The sequence below is a fragment of the Nelumbo nucifera genome, chromosome 6, assembly GCF_055504915.1.
Source record: "Nelumbo nucifera cultivar China Antique chromosome 6, China Antique-T2T, whole genome shotgun sequence".
In the NCBI taxonomy this organism is placed as follows: domain Eukaryota; kingdom Viridiplantae; phylum Streptophyta; class Magnoliopsida; order Proteales; family Nelumbonaceae; genus Nelumbo; species Nelumbo nucifera.
The window spans coordinates 45427617-45446903 of record NC_142654.1 but is presented as its reverse complement, the minus strand read 5'-3'; the positions used below and the strand labels follow the sequence as shown (position 1 = coordinate 45446903).

At 40.0% G+C, this 19287-nt stretch overlaps 1 protein-coding gene across 9 annotated transcripts in view; it reads left to right on the top strand.

The window, feature by feature from the left end:
- LOC104587807 (ubiquitin C-terminal hydrolase 12-like) overlaps positions 1-19287 on the top strand; it is a 57547-nt gene that overhangs the window by 30734 nt on the left and 7526 nt on the right. For 8 of the 9 annotated variants that reach the window (XM_088890075.1, XM_088890073.1, XM_088890079.1 and 5 more), the window contains 12 exons: positions 5378-5500; positions 13147-13224; positions 13351-13439; positions 13561-13669; positions 13975-14043; positions 14135-14245; positions 16091-16146; positions 16259-16436; positions 16569-16670; positions 16754-16825; positions 17690-17755; positions 18030-18095. In XM_088890075.1, the coding sequence (XP_088746201.1) occupies positions 5378-5500; positions 13147-13224; positions 13351-13439; positions 13561-13669; positions 13975-14043; positions 14135-14245; positions 16091-16146; positions 16259-16436; positions 16569-16670; positions 16754-16825; positions 17690-17755; positions 18030-18095 (1119 nt within the window). Of the gene's footprint in view, positions 1-5377; positions 5501-13146; positions 13225-13350; positions 13440-13560; positions 13670-13974; positions 14044-14134; positions 14246-16090; positions 16147-16258; positions 16437-16568; positions 16671-16753; positions 16826-17434; positions 17510-17689; positions 17756-18029; positions 18096-19287 lie in introns of those variants that run through there. The other variant, XM_088890080.1, reaches the window with a different exon arrangement.

Genomic DNA, 19287 nt, shown 5'->3' with positions numbered 1-19287 from the left:
GGAAGTACTCGACACATCCTTGGTCAAAACACGGTTGAAAGCAAAAAATTAAAATTGGCTTGTGGCAAAATAGGAGAGAAAAATCTCCCCAAAATTTTTGCCTTATTCCATAATCGCAGCTCCTTAAATAGGAGATTACAAGAGGTAGAGTCCTCCTTGTAGGAAGACTCCTTGTTGAATTCGACTACTTACAGATAAGACTCCTAACTTAAGAAAGATAAGACTCCCTAAGATAAATCAAACTCCTACTAATCTTCTACTAATCCTTATTGGAATAGATAAGGTAAGAAACAGATAAGATAAGATAGATAAGATGAACTGTGACTAGCTAGATAATCTGATGAGGACACCTCATCACTGCTGCTGCCGGCGGTGGTACTTCTTCCCAATGAACACGTCCACAACATTACGCCCCTCCTGGGCGACGAGCTTGTCCTCAAGCTCGAGATCTGGATATGTGCCTTGGAGATCAGTCAAGGGGATCCAGGTGGCCTCGGCCGATGGTAAGTTATCCCATTCCACTAGGACTTCGAGAACACCCCGATTGACTCTAGATCGGACAAGAGCTCGAGGTTGGGGAATGGGTCTGCCGTCCTTCAAGGGTTGTAGTGGGGGTACTTGGTCAGGAGGAGTGCCCGTAAATGGCTTGAGCAGGGATACATGGATAATATCATGGAGTTTGCTGTGCTCTGGCAGTTCTAGCTGATATGCAACTATGCCGATCCGCCGCAAAACCTTGAAGGGTCCATAAAATTTAGGAGCTAATTTAGGGGGAGCCCTGTGTCTCAAGGAGCGTTGCCGATAGGGCTGGAGCTTCAACCACACAAACTGTCCTGGTTCAAGTGTTAATTCTCGATGGTGCTAGTCATAGGCGTTCTTCATGCGTGATTGTGCTTGTTGCAAGCGGAGAGACACTTCAGCTAGGAGGGCATCACGTTCTTGTAGGGAACAATCAATCTCATCCAACCGCGTCGAATCGGGCTCATAGGATAACAAGCGAGGAGGGTCTTGGCCATAGACGACCCGGAAGGGTGTCATGCCAAGGGAAGAATGATAGGCCGTGTTATAACAATATTCGGCCCAGGGAAGCCAATCAACCCACCGACATGGTTGGTCTCCCACAAAACAACGGAGATACATCTCGATCGCACGGTTCACTACCTCTGTTTGACCATTTGTCTGAGGGTGGTAGGCGGAGGAAAAAGCTAGGGTCGTACCATGCAACCGAAACAGTTCCTTCCAGAAGGCGCTAGTGAAAACTGGGTCCCTGTCGCTGACGATGGATTCCGGTAGCCCATGTAAGCGGAAAATATGCGTAAATAAAACATGGGCAACTGAAACCACACTACGGATGGGACAGGGGGATGAAATGGGCATACTTAGAAAAGCGATCCACCACCACAAATAGAACAGATTTCCCGCCAACCTTGGGTAGGCCCTCAATGAAATCCATAGAGATATCAATCCAGATTTGTGTTGGAAGTGAAAGGGGCTGGAGAAGGCCTGCCGGGTGTAGGTTTTTCCATTTGTGCTGTTGGCACGTGGAGCAGTTCTGGATGAAGTCTCGAATAGAAGTCTTCATGCCTGGCCAATGGAAATCGGCTCGGACGCGATGCAATGTCTTCTGAATGCCTTCATGGGTGGAGTTATGTATATTGGAGATGACGGAGGGAATTAAAGAAGAGTCGGTTGGGAGGTATATCCGTCCTTTGTATAGCACCAACCCGTCGTGAACGGACCAATTCGAGTCGGTCGTTCCGGATTGTATTTTCTGAACAAGGTCTCTCCATTCTGGTGATTGGGGCAGCGTGCTCCTAATTTCTTCTAACAGTCCGTAGATGATGCACGTGTTCTATCCATGATTTACTGTAGACGAGGATGTCGTCAAAGAACACTAAGACGAATCTGCGAAGGTGGGACTAAAATACCTCGTTCATCAGAGATTGGAATGTGGATGGGGCGTTGGTGAGACCGAACAACATAACTAGAATTCAAAGTGACCATGATGCGTTCGGAAGGCTGTTTTCTCCACATCCTCGGGGGCCATCCGGACCTGAAAATATCCCGATCTGAGGTCCAGTTTTGAGAAGTACTGGGCTCCATGGAGTTCATCCAACAGCTCGTCCACCACGGGGATAGGGAATTTATCCTTGACGGTTCTGTTATTTTGCTCTCTGTAATCCACACAAAATCTCCAAGTACCGTCTCGCTTTGGCACCAATAAAACCGATGAGGAGAAGGGGGAGCGGCTAAGACGGATGATTCCTTGTTTCATCATGTTCGTACACTACTTCTCTATCTTGTCCTTCTGCAGATGTGGGTAGCGATACGGCCGGACGACGACCGGCTTTGAACCCGTTATCAGAGGGATCCGATGGTCGCAAGCTCGGGCGGGTGGAAGTTCCTTGGGTTCTTGGAATATATCTGAGAAGTCGGTGAGGAGTCTTTCCATCTCTGCTGTGTGCATAGTTTTGCCTTGAAGTGTATGTACTTGCGGTTTTTTTGCCTTTGCTTTGGTTCCCTGCCAAGTAACTTGTTTTCCATTCAGGCGGAATGACATTGTTAGGGCGCTGAAATCCCATAGGATAGGGCCTAGGGTGATCAACCATTTAACTCCAAGTACTATATCAAATTCATCCAAGGGTAGCACAAATAAATCAGCAGAGAAGGGTTCAGATTCGACCTGTATTTGAATGTTCTTACAGATTCCGGGATTGTGAACCCTCTCTCTTGCAACGGCTACCTGCAGTTGCGGTTTGATTTCCATGGGTAGTTTCAACTGAAGGGAAGCTTGCTCACTTACAAAATTGTGCGTGCTTCCCGAATCTTCGAGGATACGTACTGGTTTCCCTGCCACCTGCGCCCACAATTGCATAGTTTGAGAGGTCTTTATCCCGATGATTGCGTGGAGGGAGATCTCGGGTTCTAATGCTGCGGGTTCATCCTCGTCTTCCTCCTGTTCGTCCACCAGAAGGCGGAATAGCCTCTTGCATCTGTGCCCCGCCGAATATAGCTCATCGCAGTTGAAGTATTGCCCCCTTGCCCGACGATCTGCCATCTCGGCTCTGGATAAATGTTTGATGGGGGGTGCCGTCATGCTGCTTCCTGTGCTTGATGCCGACCTGGGAACGATACCTGTGTGAAGTTTTTGTTCCCTGCTGGTTGCCGAAGAAGGGGCCACCCCGGTTGACTTCGGGGGTGTCCATGATGTCGTCGGTCGACCCATACTGAAGGTCCCGCGGCTGAGCTGTAGCTTACGTTTGAAGGCGCGAGCTAGGTTCATGGCGGTGACCAGGTTGGGAGGATGTTGCATCTCCACATCCACCCTCAGGGGTTCAGCTAATCCGGCGGTGAACATGTTAACCTGCTGATCCGGTCGTACCGAGGCTGCTCTGGCAAGGAGGGTCTGAAATTGGCGTTGGTATTCAGCCACGGTGCCTGTCTGCTTGAGGTTGATCAATTCACCTAGCGGGTTGCTCGTCAATGGGGGCCCGAACCTGAGGAGGCAGTAGGACTTAAATTGGCCCCAGTTGAGCCCGGGTTCCTCCTTCTCCACTTGGTAGAACTAGGGTTGTGCTTCTTCCGTTAGATGGAATGCATCCAGACTGACCTTATCTCTGTCTTCCGTATGCTGATTGTGAAAGAATTGTTTACAACGGTATAGCCATCCCAGTGGATCTTCGTTGTCGTTGTACGAGGGGAACTCCAGCCTACTGTACTTGGGGACAACAACGGCTGCCGGGGCGACGATCTGTTGTTCGCCGAACGATTCCGCCAAATCTGGTCTGCGACTGTTTGTGGTTGTAGTTCCTTCGGGGCTCTTCTCCTTGTTAGAGAAATACGACTCCAGCAAGCGTCGTAGCTCTCAGACATCGTCCTTGACTTCATGTACCTCTGCGTTGTTCTCCACGAGCCAGTGCTCCAATTCGTGGACCCTGGACGTCAGCTGCTCTAGATCGCCCATGACGTTTGGCTCTGATACCAAAATGTTATGGGCCCGGGAATAGGATCTCGTCACGGGTCGGTCCATGGGGAGAACCTCTAGTTTCCTCTTGCCCCCCTCCCTTTTCGTGCAGACCCTATCGTGGCGACCTAAAGGGGGTGATTTGTTTAAGAGATCACCCTAACTCTCCCTTACTTTCTTTCTTGACTGAATTGGATGCCTTATTCCATACTCGCAGCTCCTTAAATAGGAGATTACAAGAGGTAGAGTCTCCTTGTAGGAAGACACCTTGCTGAATTCGACTGCTTACAGATAAGACTCCTAACTTAAGAAAGATAAGACTCCCTAAGATAAATCAGACTCCTACTAATCTTCTACTAAATCTTATTGGAATAGATACGGTAAGAAACAGATAAGATAAAATAAGATAGATAAGATGAACTGTGACTAGCTAGATAATCTGATGAGGACACCTCATCACTGCTGCTGCCGGCGGTGGTACTTCTTCCCAACGAACGCGTCCACAACATTTTCATGCTGAAAAATTCCTTCAATATTATAGAGAAAGGCCCAACGTTGAATCTAGATTTTTAACCGATTTTTGCTGGGCAAACCACAATATCTTATAGAAGCTTCAAATGACTACAAGAGTCATACAAAAATGTTTCTAAAATCAGTGGTCTGACGCCAGCTGGTCTCCCTTGTAGACGGAGTCAGTAAAAAATGTCTGCCCATGACCAAGAGGTGCTCAGATACCAAGTTGTGATACCTAGGAGCTCTGATACCAAGAAGAAGAGGATTTGTTTGATTGTGGTGTATTGGCTACTATTCACACCCACAGACATAATATTTCTAATCTGAGAACAAATTACAATAGTGCCCTTATTTGGTGGCCCTACTACAAATGAGTTTAAAGACAAAAAAACCGTTATGATGCTATTTATTCTGAACATATTTGATACTTATGCACTCTAGCATCTGAGGGCAGTTACTTTGTACAAAAGAAATGCCAAAGTTTAGGACCGTATCCAGTCTATCTCTCCCAAGACCCCATATAGCAGGTGCCTGGGACCAACATTGAGTAATGGCCTTCTTTTAGGCATTGTAGCAACAAAGTTATCTGGCAATGCTTCTATATGTATTGTTAGTTATACTTTTGCATCACAGATTTCTGTTGCAAAGAGTTGATCTGTGAACATTAATTTGAGGAGCCATATATCTTTTAGTCACTACTTGTCTGTTCATATGAGTACCACTAGTCTGATCATTTTCATTCTTATTAACGTTATTTGTATCATCATCTTTGACTATCATTTAATGTGTTAATATGAAGCTAATTCTGTTAAAGAAGATATAAAAAAAAGCTTATTCTGTTAGAGTTGTGGTCTTTCCTTAATGATTTGGTGGTTGTCAACCTAATATAACTGTCAACAGGAGGAGGTTGCAAAAGAGTTTGGTATACCAGTGCAGTTCCAGCGTTTTTGGCTTTGGGCAAAGCGTCAAAACCATACTTATCGCCCCAATCGGCCATTGACACATCAAGAAGAAGCACAATCTGTGAGTACTTTCTGCTGTTATCTCTTGTCTATGTATGATATTCTACTCTTATGTTCTATGAGTTATTATGAAGCAGAAACAAATATGACCTAACGTAACATCTTTTTTTTTTGTATTTTTTGCTTAGTTTAATTTTTTATGGACCCCAAAATTTTTATTTTCAGATCTTATTGTTCTTGTTTGATATATGTAATTGAAACTTTAACAGGTTCCTATATGGAATGCGTGAGCTTTTTATTTCTTTTTTGAGTTGGGGAGGATGGAGATTGAGAGGGTTTCCTGATGAGATAGAATGTAGAAATAGGTATTTAGTATGTTCTCCGCTGGTTCCTTTTATCGCAATGTGAGAGGGATAGTTATGATTCTTCTGGATTTTCATTTTCTTAGCTGTGGAAAGTTCCCCTTTTTCCTCTAATTTAGCAATTGTCATTGCAAGTCATAGGCAAACTCCTTACTAATCTTTGTAACCCAGGAAGAATATTCAAATTAATCTGTACTATGTAATGCCTTTGTGTATTGCATGCTTGGCTTGCTAATTCTTCTGGTTTTTTCTCCAGCTTTATTGTTTTAGTGCAGTCCTTGAAAATCTCAGAAATTTAATGTGATGAACTTGCAATGCTCAATGCTGCATACAGATTAAGAGAAGGTTTTAGGGGATGTATCATGACCATGCCATGTTGGCAAATTGTGGTGGGAGGAAAAGGATGTCATTTGAAAATCTCAAATTTGAAACTAATTGCCTTCCATTATGAATTTCATTATTATTTGGTGGGTTTCTATATTAGAGCAATTTAAAGACCATAACCTCTGGTTTAAGCTGGTAAGTGATTTTGTGAATGTAATGTCCCCAAGAAGAACTAAAGGTGCCAACTTGCTCATCGGGTAAAGTGTTTGGACGTAGTTCTCGGTTCTGACTAATCTGGAATTGGATCCCATCTTCAACCCAACCCCACCTCAATGATGAGTTTTCCTAGTGCAAAAAAGTTCCTGAGAAGTTGATACAAGAGCAGTAAAATCTAGAGGTAGGTATACTTGCACTAAGTTTTAATATTTTGGTAGAGTGGCATCTGTGAATATTATTTAGGGAGGCTTGTGCTAGCGATGTTTTAAAACATGGAGATCTGATGTGGGGCACACAACTACTTGGAGGAATGAAGTGTGGTTCAGAACGCAAGAGGTGTAAGCTTCCTCAAGACAAGGTGGAAGTATGTCCTAACAATGGAATGCTCTTGGCATATCTTATATTAATAAAAATATATTTTTATTGATAAAAAAATGTAATTTGGGTCATCTTTAATTTATTTTCCAGGATTAGTGGTAGAAGCTATTCTGAATGTTGGTTGTTTGGGCATCAGGGGATCTGGTTTTGTTCAACTTAGTCCATGACATGCAAAGAAAGTCAACTATACTTACCAGTTACCAAAACCTGCAAGGACACATTTAGATACATGATGAACAAAATTTTTGAAGAGTACATAAATTTTGTTTGATGCTTGGATCATATTTTGATGCAAACTTCAACAGCTAGCTGTTTCTGTTTTTGATGCAAATTACAACATGCAATACTCTGATATTACCAATGAAAATGTGATTTTCTTTTTTTTTTTTATTTGGGGGGGGGGGAGGTTTAAGGGAATAACAGGCTATGTGTAGTTTGTAGTTACACAAACTACACTCCAATGTTGGAAGAAAGTACTGATAACCAATTTCTATTTTTCCTTGCTGATGCAAGAATCCAATGTTTGAAGCAAGTACTGATTTTTTATTTAATTTTTATTTTTTGTGGGTTGAGGGGTTTAATTAGGCAAGATAACAACTGAGTACATATACAAATATATAATTTTTGCAATGATATCTGTATGAAGTACATGCAACTTCTTTTTGGTCCCTTGTCTTTTCCATTGGAAAATAACAGTAGGATCCTGGATGGCTTGGTTATTGGCTTTAATCCAAGGTTTGAAATTATTGGAGGTGCAGGGTTTGAGAAATGTGGCAATGGAATGTGATTGTCAAACTATCATTCTTTGGATGAATACATGAGAAAAAATCCTATGGGATTCCAGGCATTGAGTGAGGTTGGCTTGCTCCTTAGTTGCTTCTTTGAACTCCTTGTTCAACTGAATGCCTAGGAGTGCTAATCTGTTGGCAGGTTTCTTGGCCAGAGAAAGGGTTGGGCAGTTATTTAAAAGGCATGCCTAGGCACACAGGCGGGGTGCATTTTAAGGTATGTGGCTTGCCTATATCCTAGGTGCAGCACTTTCAAAAAGCATGCGCCTTGGTCTGCCTAGGCGTGCACCTTGCACCTCAGCCTAAGCGTGTGCCTTTTTTTTGTTTTTTGCACTTTTTGATATGGCCTTTGTTTCTTTTTTTTAAGGTATGGCCTGTGTGCTTTTAAAATAGTGGTGTTGGGAGAGAGGATTTAGACTGGGGTTGCCCTGGGCCGGGTTGTAATCAACTTATTTAAGTTCTAGTAAAAAGTTGTTTTACACAACTTATTTGAATGATACTACATAAGTAGTCTCTATACATAATTTGTTACATACTCATAAACCATTTGTATTGCCTTGACTTAGAACCATGCAAGTAAACTAGATATATGTAGTGTTGTCAATATGTGAGGTGATGACTAGTAGACTACAAAAATTATATGTTCTAAATAAAAAAAATTGATACAATATGATACATAACTCAATACTCAATACAAATTACAAATATGCAATTAAAGCATGATATAGAATGTTTAGTCATATTCTTGTTTTTACAAGTATAAAGGGTAGGTCAGATAGGTTGAGATGAGGAATGATGATGTTTGCTTTTCAAAGACTTGCAATTTTCACTATTTGATGTGGTCCTTCATTGTTTTTATTTTATGTTATGCCTTTTTTCTATTTTGTATACCATTACCCAACCATGTGACATGATATGGCAAAATATTGTTTCAAATAATTAAATACAAGGACAACAATTAAAAACTTTAAAAAGAAGAGGAAGAAGCGAACTCAACCATAGGGACAGCTAAGCAAAACTAATCAAGAAACAGTTGGCAACTAATCACGATTCAATTGAGTTAACAGATTAAGAAGCCAAATTGATGCAGTAGGGCTGGAACAACACAAGAGAGAAAGAGAGAGTAGAAAGGGTAGATAAAGAGAAAACAGAGAGAAATCCCAAGGAATCACTCCAAGGGGTCCTAGAATCACTCTAGGGTTTGTTGGAATCACTCCTAGAGAGCTCTTGAGAAATCTTCATTCATTCATTAATTAGCCTCAATAGGATACACCTATTTATAGAGTAGCTTGTGTGGCTCGGGATACTGTTCACCATAATTACAAAAAGTGCCACTCGTTGTCTTGTGCATCAAGAAACACAATAACTTTTTATCTACCAGGCCCACACAGGACTAGTTAAAATGTTGAAAATACCCATACTGTCCAAATATACAAAAAATACAAAAGAATTTAAGAAATTCCATATTTGATTCTTCAGCTCCTGCATTACAAGTAGCAAGTGGTTAGCTGTAATAATATGTCATATGGCTGTTACAAGTAGAAGAGCAAATTGAGCAATATGAAAAGAGATTTTTCTTTTGATGAATAATGAGTGATTTTATTAATAGATTAATAGCATAAATGATACACAGACAGTTCCCAAAATGAGGCACGAGATGCAGCCTCAGATTAAAGCAAAGAAATAGAGTTTAGCCCAAAACATCTGATTCCTATGCACCCCTTGTTTTTAGTTTGCCATTTGAATCGTCGTAAAGCCCCTTTATAGGACCAGGTTGTTGTTTCTGGTTCTTTTAATCACTGGATCACCAACTTGGAATCACCTTTGATTAACAGTTGTTCACAATTTGGTTCTTTGACAAATTCAGCTCCTTGTAAGCTTGATTTTCTGATTTGACTGAATACCCCACTTCTATAGGGTCAGAATATAAAGCAATGATTAGCCCCTCTGTATTGCATAAACTGCTGCCATCAAAGTTGAGCTTAATGATTCCCTCTTGAGGAGGTTTCCATTCTGTTGACGGTTTAGGTCTCATACTAGGGCTTTTGGCAACCACTTCCTAATTTCTTCATAATTCATCAAAGGAGAGTGGAGAAAAAGAGTTCCGAGGTCTTTACCCAATTAATGACTGTAGCATTCCCATACAATGATCTCATTCCTCTCCTTCTCATCAAAGATCCTGGCATTTCTTTCCTCCCAAACAGTCTAAACCAGTGCAATCCTAGCACACCTCCACAAGACTCTACCTTTTTTCTTTTTTTTTTTTATGAATGACTCTACCTTTTTTCTTAGGCCACCTGAAAGTTGTAGGTTAAAATAGATTGCTAATCTGCATTGGCATTGTCCACCTGCAACCGAAGAGACTGAAAAGCTTTTCCCAGAGACATAGAACAAAAGGATAGGATGTTAGTAAATGGTAACGATTTTCTCCATTTGCTTTGTAGAGGACAAACCAATTGGGGGAGATACTGAGAAAAGGTCTTCTTCTTTGTAGGTTGTCCAAGGTGTTTAGTTTCTCAAGTGAGGACTCCCAACAAAGAGTTCCCACCTTAGCGGGGGGGGGGGGGGGATAGGCTTAGACTAGATCTCTCTACAAGGGAAAGGCTAAGATCTAGGGACAGAGCATAAAGAAGAACAAAAGGAGGTGCAAGAGAAGGTACCCAAAGGATTAGGGGACCTAATATGAGCATCCAGTTTAGAATGGTCCAAACAGATAAGCTCAATCAAGCAAAGTAACTGTGTTATCTGGTCAAGCTCAGAATCTCTTAAATCTCTCTTGAATCCCAAATCCCAACTGAAACCCGAAGACAAGGAGAAGGAGACAAATCTTTGAATTGGCTAAGTACAAGAAATGTGGAAGAGCGCCATAGATTGCCTTCAAAGGAGAGTTCAACCTAGCCCTTCGAAAAATGCCAGTATCTCAACCATTGCCTTCTCCATGAATACTCCCTACAACTTGTGCCAAAGTCTTTCCCTCTCCAATCCCAAACCCCCTTGCTCCTTTCTCTTGCAAACTAATTCCCATCTAACTAAATGATCATTCCTTCCCTCTCTGGGCTCCTACAAAAGGTCCCTCATCATCTTCTCTACTTTCATCACCTCCCTTTGCTGCATCCTAAATACGGAAATGAACTTAATTGTGAGATTTGCAAGGGTGGATTGAATTAGAGTAATTCGACCCCCAAGGAATACAATTTCTCTCTCTCTCTCTCTCTCTCTCTCCCATCTATTTTGATTCAGGAGGCAGCTTCACCCTCGAAGGGAAGCTTGCGTTGGGCAGTATCCCAACAGAACAGGTGTTTCTTTGCTAACTTCTCTTGTAACCAGTGCATACACAACATTCAAATTCCCATCTTCTTGAGCTAATTTATTTGAGGTGAAGAAGGGTAGTGGTTGGCTTAGTTTCCTTATTTGAAAGTGAATCAAGTTGCATTGGTTTAAGAGTTATCTTCTTACGGTCCTATTGCCATGGGCATCCCAAAAGAATATGACATTTGTCCATTGGGATACCATCACACAATATTGATTCTTCAAATGTATTACTAATAGAGAAATTAACTAAGCATTTAGAAGGAACTCTTACCTCATTTCTGTTGTTGAGCCACAAAATGTTATATGGTTAGGGGTGTTGAACAATCTTGAACTGCAATTTATCCACCATCTCTTGAGAAACAAGGTTCCCAGTACTCCCGTTGTCAATAATCAAGTTACACAGTACCGCCAGTTGTACAATGTGTTTTAAAGATATTTTTTCTCAACTAGTTCCTAGGAAGTGGTTCTTGAGCTGCAACCTTGGAGTGCTGTATCACTAGAGCTTCACCCTCAATGTCCCCTTCCAACTTTTCTTCCTCTAAAGCATTAGATTTAGTAGTTTCAACCACTTTCCCATCCTCAACATGAGTATTTCATCTTGTTGTCATCAAGAACTTCATCAATCAAATGTTTCTGCCCTTAAATCTCTTTCTTACAACGTTCATTAGAGTGATGTTCCAACTCCATACACCTGAAACATCTTATTAGTAGTCTGCCCCTGATTGCTCTTTTCTGTATTTGAGGTTCCTTGGGCTGTAGGCCATGTTTGATTGATCACACAATCCCTACTAGCCCCAATACTTTGACCTACTGATGATAATGTATCTTGGACATCACTTAGTTTTTGCCTTGAGCTCCGGTTCAATTCCATAGTGTTAAAGGTGTCTAGGCGATTCTGGGTGACACTGGGACACCTAGTTGTCTAGTCGCCTAGGTAGGCACCTAGTTCCCTAGTTTTATATACCATTCTCTTTATTAAGAACATTAAGTTTCTTCAAAAAATGTGGCAAATCATCTCATATAAAAGATAAAAATCTTTTACATATATTAATTTCATTATTTTCAAAAATAATACTACTATAATATGGATTTAGTAGAGAAATGTTCAAGATGGAATGTAAAATAGAAAAAAACAAGGATGTGGTTTCAGTTTTATTTAATTAGAGAGAGAATAAAAAAAGAACCTCTTTATAATTCTATTCTTTTTTTTTTCTTTTTCTCTCCATCTTTTCATCTTTTAAATTTCAATAGTAAAACATTAAAGCAAAGTTAATTGATATATATATATATATGTGTGTGTGTGTGTGTGTGTGTGATTAATAAGATACAACAATTCAAGTGATATTACAAAGGCGCCCGCCTTGGTCATTTTTTCTTGCCTAGGTGGGCGCCTAGTCACCTAGTTGCTAAAAGTGAAGGCATTTGGGTGAGGTGACCGGCCAAGGGCGTCTAGTGGCCTAAGTGATGCATTGACAACTATGACTCAATTGAGCTTCAACCTTCAAATCTAGTTGATATGCATCCTTTACCTTATACAGGAAATGTAGGCTGACTTGATCTTGTATTGGACCTCAAACCTTTTATATTTCTACTAACATTTTGCTTGTTAGGTTTTGTCATATTACTTTGAAGACTTAGTCTATTAAATGCTTTTGTGTAATCTACTAACCTTTTTTATATCTACTAACTATATCTGCACCTTTTGGTAAATATTTTGCTCATAATCCAATGGTAAGAATTGTTATTTCAGCTTCTCTTTCATTCTTCCCCAAGAACAAGCCTTTCTTTTCCCCTTTCTTTCTCCGTCCATTCGATAACTTTTTTACCAATCCAATGTTGTTGCTGTTACAAGCTTTGCTTTTCTTTATTCATTCTTTTCCTTCCAATCAAAATAATTTTCAATGTTGTCCAACCAAGCTAGAAACTCTTCATGTTCCAATTCACCATCAAATCCGTTAATATGAACTTGAATGCCATGACCTTGATTGGATTTTAAAGCTTGTACTATTCGTTGTTCCCATTGTTGGCTGTTATTCCTTTCATGCTGATCACTTTTAGATTGCTTAGTGTATTCTTCACCTGGTTCTTCACTAATACTGTCAGTGGGCTGTTCAACTTATTTGAATGTATAGCCACAATTGGCTGGATGTAGTACAATTAAGGCCAGTTTTAGTCATGTTTCGATGTATTTATTGTCAATGTTTTGTGACGCAACAATGTATATTTTTCATTTTTTTAGGACAGCTTTATCTTGTTTTGTGCCTTGCTATCTGTAATGTGAACAGGTATTTCACATTGTCTCACTAAAACCTTTCTTTGCAATGTAGGTTGGTCAGTTGAGAGAGGTATCAAATAAGGCACACAATGCAGAACTCAAGTTGTTCTTGGAAGTAGAGCTTGGGCTGGTAATAAATGTCTCTTAATGAAGGCACTACATTTACTTGGATTTTTCATTATGATTGATTTCTAATTGTGGTAGTGGGCTTTTATTTTCCTTTCTGGGATTATTTGTTTTCTCCATGATAATACAGGATTTACGACCAATTCCTCCTCCAGATAAGACAAAAGAAGATATTTTGCTTTTCTTCAAGCTTTATGATCCTGTGAAAGAAGAGCTTCGGTAGTAGTTTTTCCATTGTTCTTTAAGCTTTTCCATTTTTCTTTATTTTTAGTTCCATTTTTTACTACTGTCTGAATGATAGAATTGCATGTGGATTCATGGTCTTGTTCTATGGTGTCAGGTATGTTGGGAGATTCTTTGTAAAGGGTGCTGGTAAGCCAGCTGAAATCATAGCAAAACTAAATGAGATGGCTGGATTTGTTCCTAATGAGGAGATTGAACTTTATGAGGTTGGTCTTTTGTTTCTGTTCTACTGTTAGTTTCTAAAACTCATTTTATTTTATCTAATGTCTTAGTAATGATTGTGCATGATATTTTATCTATGTCCTCATTTACTGCTAGAGATGCAAATCAGGTTGCCAGATTTGAAAATTTTCAACTAAATTGGGCATGGGTTTGGGCTAAGGCCGTTCAAAGTTAAACATATTCCCAACCCAACCTGGCAAAAGTTGCACTGCTATTTATTACCTTGTATCCTGATGTATAAATGTGAAATTTACTTATTTAAATTGTTTCATCAATTTCTGATGGTCAGGAAATAAAGTTTGAGCCAAGTGTCATGTGTGAACACATTGACAAAAAACTCACATTTCGAGCTAGCCAGGTATATAATTTGCACATGTACTTGCTTGGTGGCATAATTATGTACTTCCCTTTAGTTGCAGCTTTTACCCTGTCTGCTTTCCTATTTCCAGCTTGAAGATGGGGACATTATCTGCTTCCAGATATCCCCTCCAGTTGAAAGTTATGGACAGTGTCGATATCCTGATGTTCCTTCATTTTTGGAGTATGTACATAATCGTCAGGTCTGGTTTACTAAAACTTTGATTAATTAACAATAGTTTTCAAGCTTCCAACTCCCCCTCCCCAGCCCGGATCTCCTGCAAGCATTAACTTTGTCCACATATCATCTAGCTGGACATTGAGAATATCTTCTGTACATGAAAAATTCATGGGGAGATGTTTTCAATGTGTGGTTGGGCTCCCATGCTTGTAGAGTGTGTGCAGAGTTTTTATTCCATTGTGTATTAGTTTTTCCCTTGTTATGTCCTTATGACTTGCCTTTTTGTTTTTAATTCAATAAACGATTATTTTTATAAAAATGAGATTATAAGAGTGCAAAGTCAAGTTGTAAATCTGTTAGGAAATTTAGCCCATTTGTGTGTGTTCAATAAACGATTAGTCGGGCTTTATATCTTTCAATTAATCCATCTACATTATGTTCCACAGTGAACACCCATTTGCACCCAATTGGTTTCTTTCCTTCAGGTTGATCAACCAACTCCTACGTCTTATTTTTAATGAGTGCATTCATTTCCTCCTTCGTTGCATCCTTCCACTCTGGCACAGAGAGAGCTTCCTGTACAGTTTTAGGATGGATATAGCAGAAATGGATGCCAACTAGGATTTATAGGGCAGTAAAAGGCGGTCATAAGAAAGAAAATGAGATATGCAATGGGTAGTGGAGGTAGTGCATCTCCATTTTCCCTTGTGAACTGCGATGGGAAGGTCAAGATCATCTGTACATGGTACAGGCTCTGAGGTGGCAGATGTTGGATTTGGAGGTGAAGCTGTAGTATTTGAACCTGGTACTAATTGAAACTGGAACTGGCCTAGGCTGTTCAAGAGTACCAAAATGATCCTCACTACATACAAGCCTATAAAAGTACTAAAATGGAAATTGAAGCTGTAGTGTTTGAACCTGGTGCCACAATGGCTATTCAAGAGTGAAAAACCTGCAACTCCTTGCATTTATGACAATGATCCTCACTACACAATTCCATTTTAATATCAGAGATAGGGAATTGTGTAGTGAGGTTCATTGTCATAAATGCAAGGAGTTACAGGTTTTTCACTCTTGAACAACCATTGCGGCACCAGGTTCAAGTTCTACCGCTTCAGTTTCCATTTTGGTACTCTTGTAGGTTTGTATGTAGTGAGGATCATTTTGGTAATCTGGAACAGCCTAGGCCAGTTCCAGTCTCCATTGCGGCACTAGGTTCAAATACTACAGCTTCGCTTAGTAATCCTACATCCACCACAGAGCCTTTGCCTTGTACAGATGATCTTGTCCTTTCCATCGCAGTTCGTGAGGGAAAATAGAGATGCCTCTACTACCCATTGCATATCTCATTTGCTTTCTTATGCCATCTTTTACCATCCTATAGATCTTATTTGGCATCCATTTTTGCTATATCCACCCTAAAACTGTGCAGGAAGCTCTATTTGTGCTTGAGTGGAAGGATGCATTGGAGGAGGAAATGAATGTACTCATTAAAAAGAGATGTGGAGTTGATTGATCAACCTGAAGGAAAGAAACCAATTGGGTGCAGATGGGTGTTCACTGTGAAACATAATGTAGATGGAAAAATTGAAAGATATGAAGCCTGACTAATTGCAAAGGGTTACATACAAACCTATGCATGATTTGAATCAATAAACAATTATTTATATAAATATGAGTTGTAAGAATTCAAAGTCAAGTTCTAAATCCGTTTATATGCATTTTCATTGCTGTCGTAGCTTGATGATATGGTTTTGATTACATTGATTTGATGCTTGAGTATTAAATTATAGCATCCACGGCTTCCAAGCAATATCATTTTTCTTGTTCTCTTATCAATTATTTGTTTTTGTTTTTGAAATTCTAGGTGGTTCATTTCCGGTCTCTGGATAAACCCAAGGAGGATGAATTCTGTTTAGAGCTGTAAGTAGTGCTCACTTCTATTATTGTTATTTTCATTATTTTTAATACTTGGTTTATCAATTTCTGTCAATTTGTATAGTTATGTATACCATTATCCCATGTGAATATCAAGGTCAAAGCTTTATACCTACGATGATGTTGTGGAAAGAGTTGCTCGTCAACTTGGTTTGGATGATCCTTCCAAAATTAGACTTACATCTCACAACTGTTACTCTCAGCAACCTAAACCCCAACCTATTAAGTACCGTGGTGTGGAGCATTTATCAGACATGTTGGTCCATTACAATCAGGTACTGCAGCACATGCATGTGGCTTTTCATAAGCTTATTATGTCCTTTTTATGTTTTTATGACTATTATTCTATTCTTTTAATAGAAAAAATGTAGACAGGCTCAAAATTGTGTTGGATTTCATTTTGACAGACTTCCGATATTTTGTATTATGAAGTATTGGACATCCCTCTTCCAGAATTGCAAGGTCTAAAGACTCTTAAGGTGGCTTTTCATTCCTCTATGAAGGATGAGGTGAGTGTGGTAAACTGATAATCAAATGGTCACATGGCTTTAATGATCATATAAGGGTTTCCATGTGGATCTATTGTTTTCAGGTGGTTATTCACAGCATTAGACTTCCAAAACAGAGCACTGTTGGGGATGTGATTAATGATCTTAAAACAAAGGTAGGCCTAACCTCATTCTTTTCTATGTTGAGCTGTGATTTTTTTCTTGTTTCAATTTGAAAGTGGTGGCAAGCATAGTTTTCAAGGTGCCAGGTGAACCTGGGCGACAAGAGACTGCTTAGTTGCCTAGGCGCCCACCTAGGTGTCACTTAATGTTCAAACAAGGACAGAATAAAGGGGCTGAGCCCCTTTTTTTGTTGTAAAAATATGAGTAAAAGAAGGGCCATAGCCCCTGTTTTTGTCATAGAAAAAGGAAATCTTAATACAATCCCTAGAAATGATGGAGAGTAAAGGGTGGAACCCGTTTTTGTTTCCAGAAGAAGAAAAAGAAGCCCCTTTTTTTGTTCGAAAAAACAGAAAAAGAAGGGGCTAAGCCCCTGTTTTAGTTCCAAAAAAAAAGAAAAAGAAGGGGCCGGAGACCCTGTTTTTGATCCAGAAGGGATGGAGCATATGAGCATACCTTCTATGATTGTTGATTTTACTTGTTTCTTCAAATACTTTGAATGGATAGCCTTGTTTCTCCAGTCTAAAGATAGCTATCAGAATTTTAATGAAATAAGAAACTATATGAAACATATTATTTTATGAAAGAAAATGTTGTTTGAGCAGGTGAGACCCAAAAAATGCCTAGGCGCCTAGGTGCCTAGGCATCACCTTGGCAACTATGATGGCAAGCTTTTAAGAGTTAAGTTTATCTGCTTTATTTTCAATATTTTAATGGTAGCATAGCCTAAGAGAAAACTTCCATTTCTTGTTATGAAGAATCTATCCAACATTTGTTAACTATACATAATTTTACATAATAAAACTATCCCAGCTTTACTCTAATTAGGTCCACTTATCATATGTAACATTCTGGAACAGGTTGAGCTATCTCATCCAAATGCAGAACTTAGATTGCTTGAAGTCTTCTACCACAAAATTTACAAGGTATGTTTTTTATTTGTGTTGGGTCCTTTTTGAGCCGAAGTATTAGAAATGGTGGTTAAGAGATTACAAGCTAATTCAATTTGGCTAAGTTTGTTTGATGTGACTCCTTTTAAGAGACTGGAGCTTTGTAAACCATGTTATGCTTTTGATTGTGACTACAATTTGTCTTGAGATGCAGCCTGCAATTTGAAAATTTGTGCTAAAGTAGGGATAGTTCATTTTTTTCCTCTTTCTTTTTAGATTTACCAAATAATTCTCTGCCACCTGCTTGTAGATTTTCCCACCGAATGAAAAGATTGAGAACATAAATGATCAATATTGGACATTACGTGCAGAGGAGGTAAATATTATCTTTCACATAGGTAGACCATTGAAAGTAGCATTTACTATGCTATTATTTTGCTTTTGCTTTTATGAATTTTATGCTTCATACTACATCTCTTGGTCCTTGTCTAGAGTCTTTAGACCGTTTGACTTTGGGCTTGGATCCTTGACAACAAAATCCCAAAAAAATATCTATAATGTAGTTTTTCCATGTATTGGTCAATTGGAAAAGGTTGAGATTGCAATGATTGCTATATGTGCATGTATATTTTGGTCACAATTCCGTTCACCTACCCTTTGGGCTTGGGTGTTTTTGATTTTACTTAATGAACCAATGAGAAAAACACCAAATTGGCATACATTTATGTCATATTGTCATGGGGCTAATCATTGAGGCCTCCTGTGGTGCCCGAAGGTGTCGAGGAAGCCTTTGACAACAAGCAACAAAATGCTACAATGATGGCATACAAATTAGTAAAAAGATACGTTGTATTGCATTTATATGTTAAGTACAGGCACACAATTGATATGTTAGGGAGCCCCCATGCTTAACCTTTACAATAATACCATTGGCATTCCCCTACATACAAAATACATGCATTGCCCACCCAAGACAAATAAGATGGCTATGCCCTTGTAGATTGCTTCAACTTGATTAGTGGATCCCTTGATGCAGAAGAATTCTTTTTCTGCTCCACGAACATTTGCTTTCCCAAGGCTGAGGTAGATGCTTGGGCTTGGAGATGCTTAAAAGCCCCCTAAACTAGTTATATAGCTATTGGGGGGCATTTGTGTCATTTTACTCCCCTCCATAAGCAAAATACATAAATATCCCTCCTATATAGCTTGTTTATAGCTGTTAGGGGGTATTTATGTAAACCCCCCCCCCCCCCCCCCCAAAAAGCTGAAATTAGCCGTTGGTAGAGGTGTAAAGTGGGTCGTGTCGTGCTGGCCCGCAGGTCGTCACGGGCCGTACCGCCCTCCCCGGTGAAAATTTTGGGGGTCGGCTTTGCACGACCCACGACTATTTTTCGGATGGGCTGAGTGCAGCCCACTACGGGCCGTGCTGTGCTGGCCTGTGACGGGCCGTGGACTACGAATTCCCGACCCAGCACGGCACGGACCATTTACACCTCTACTCCTATTCAATTCCAAGTTCTTTAATTAAGGATCTCAGCCTTATGACCTTTGTTGCTCCATGAGTCATG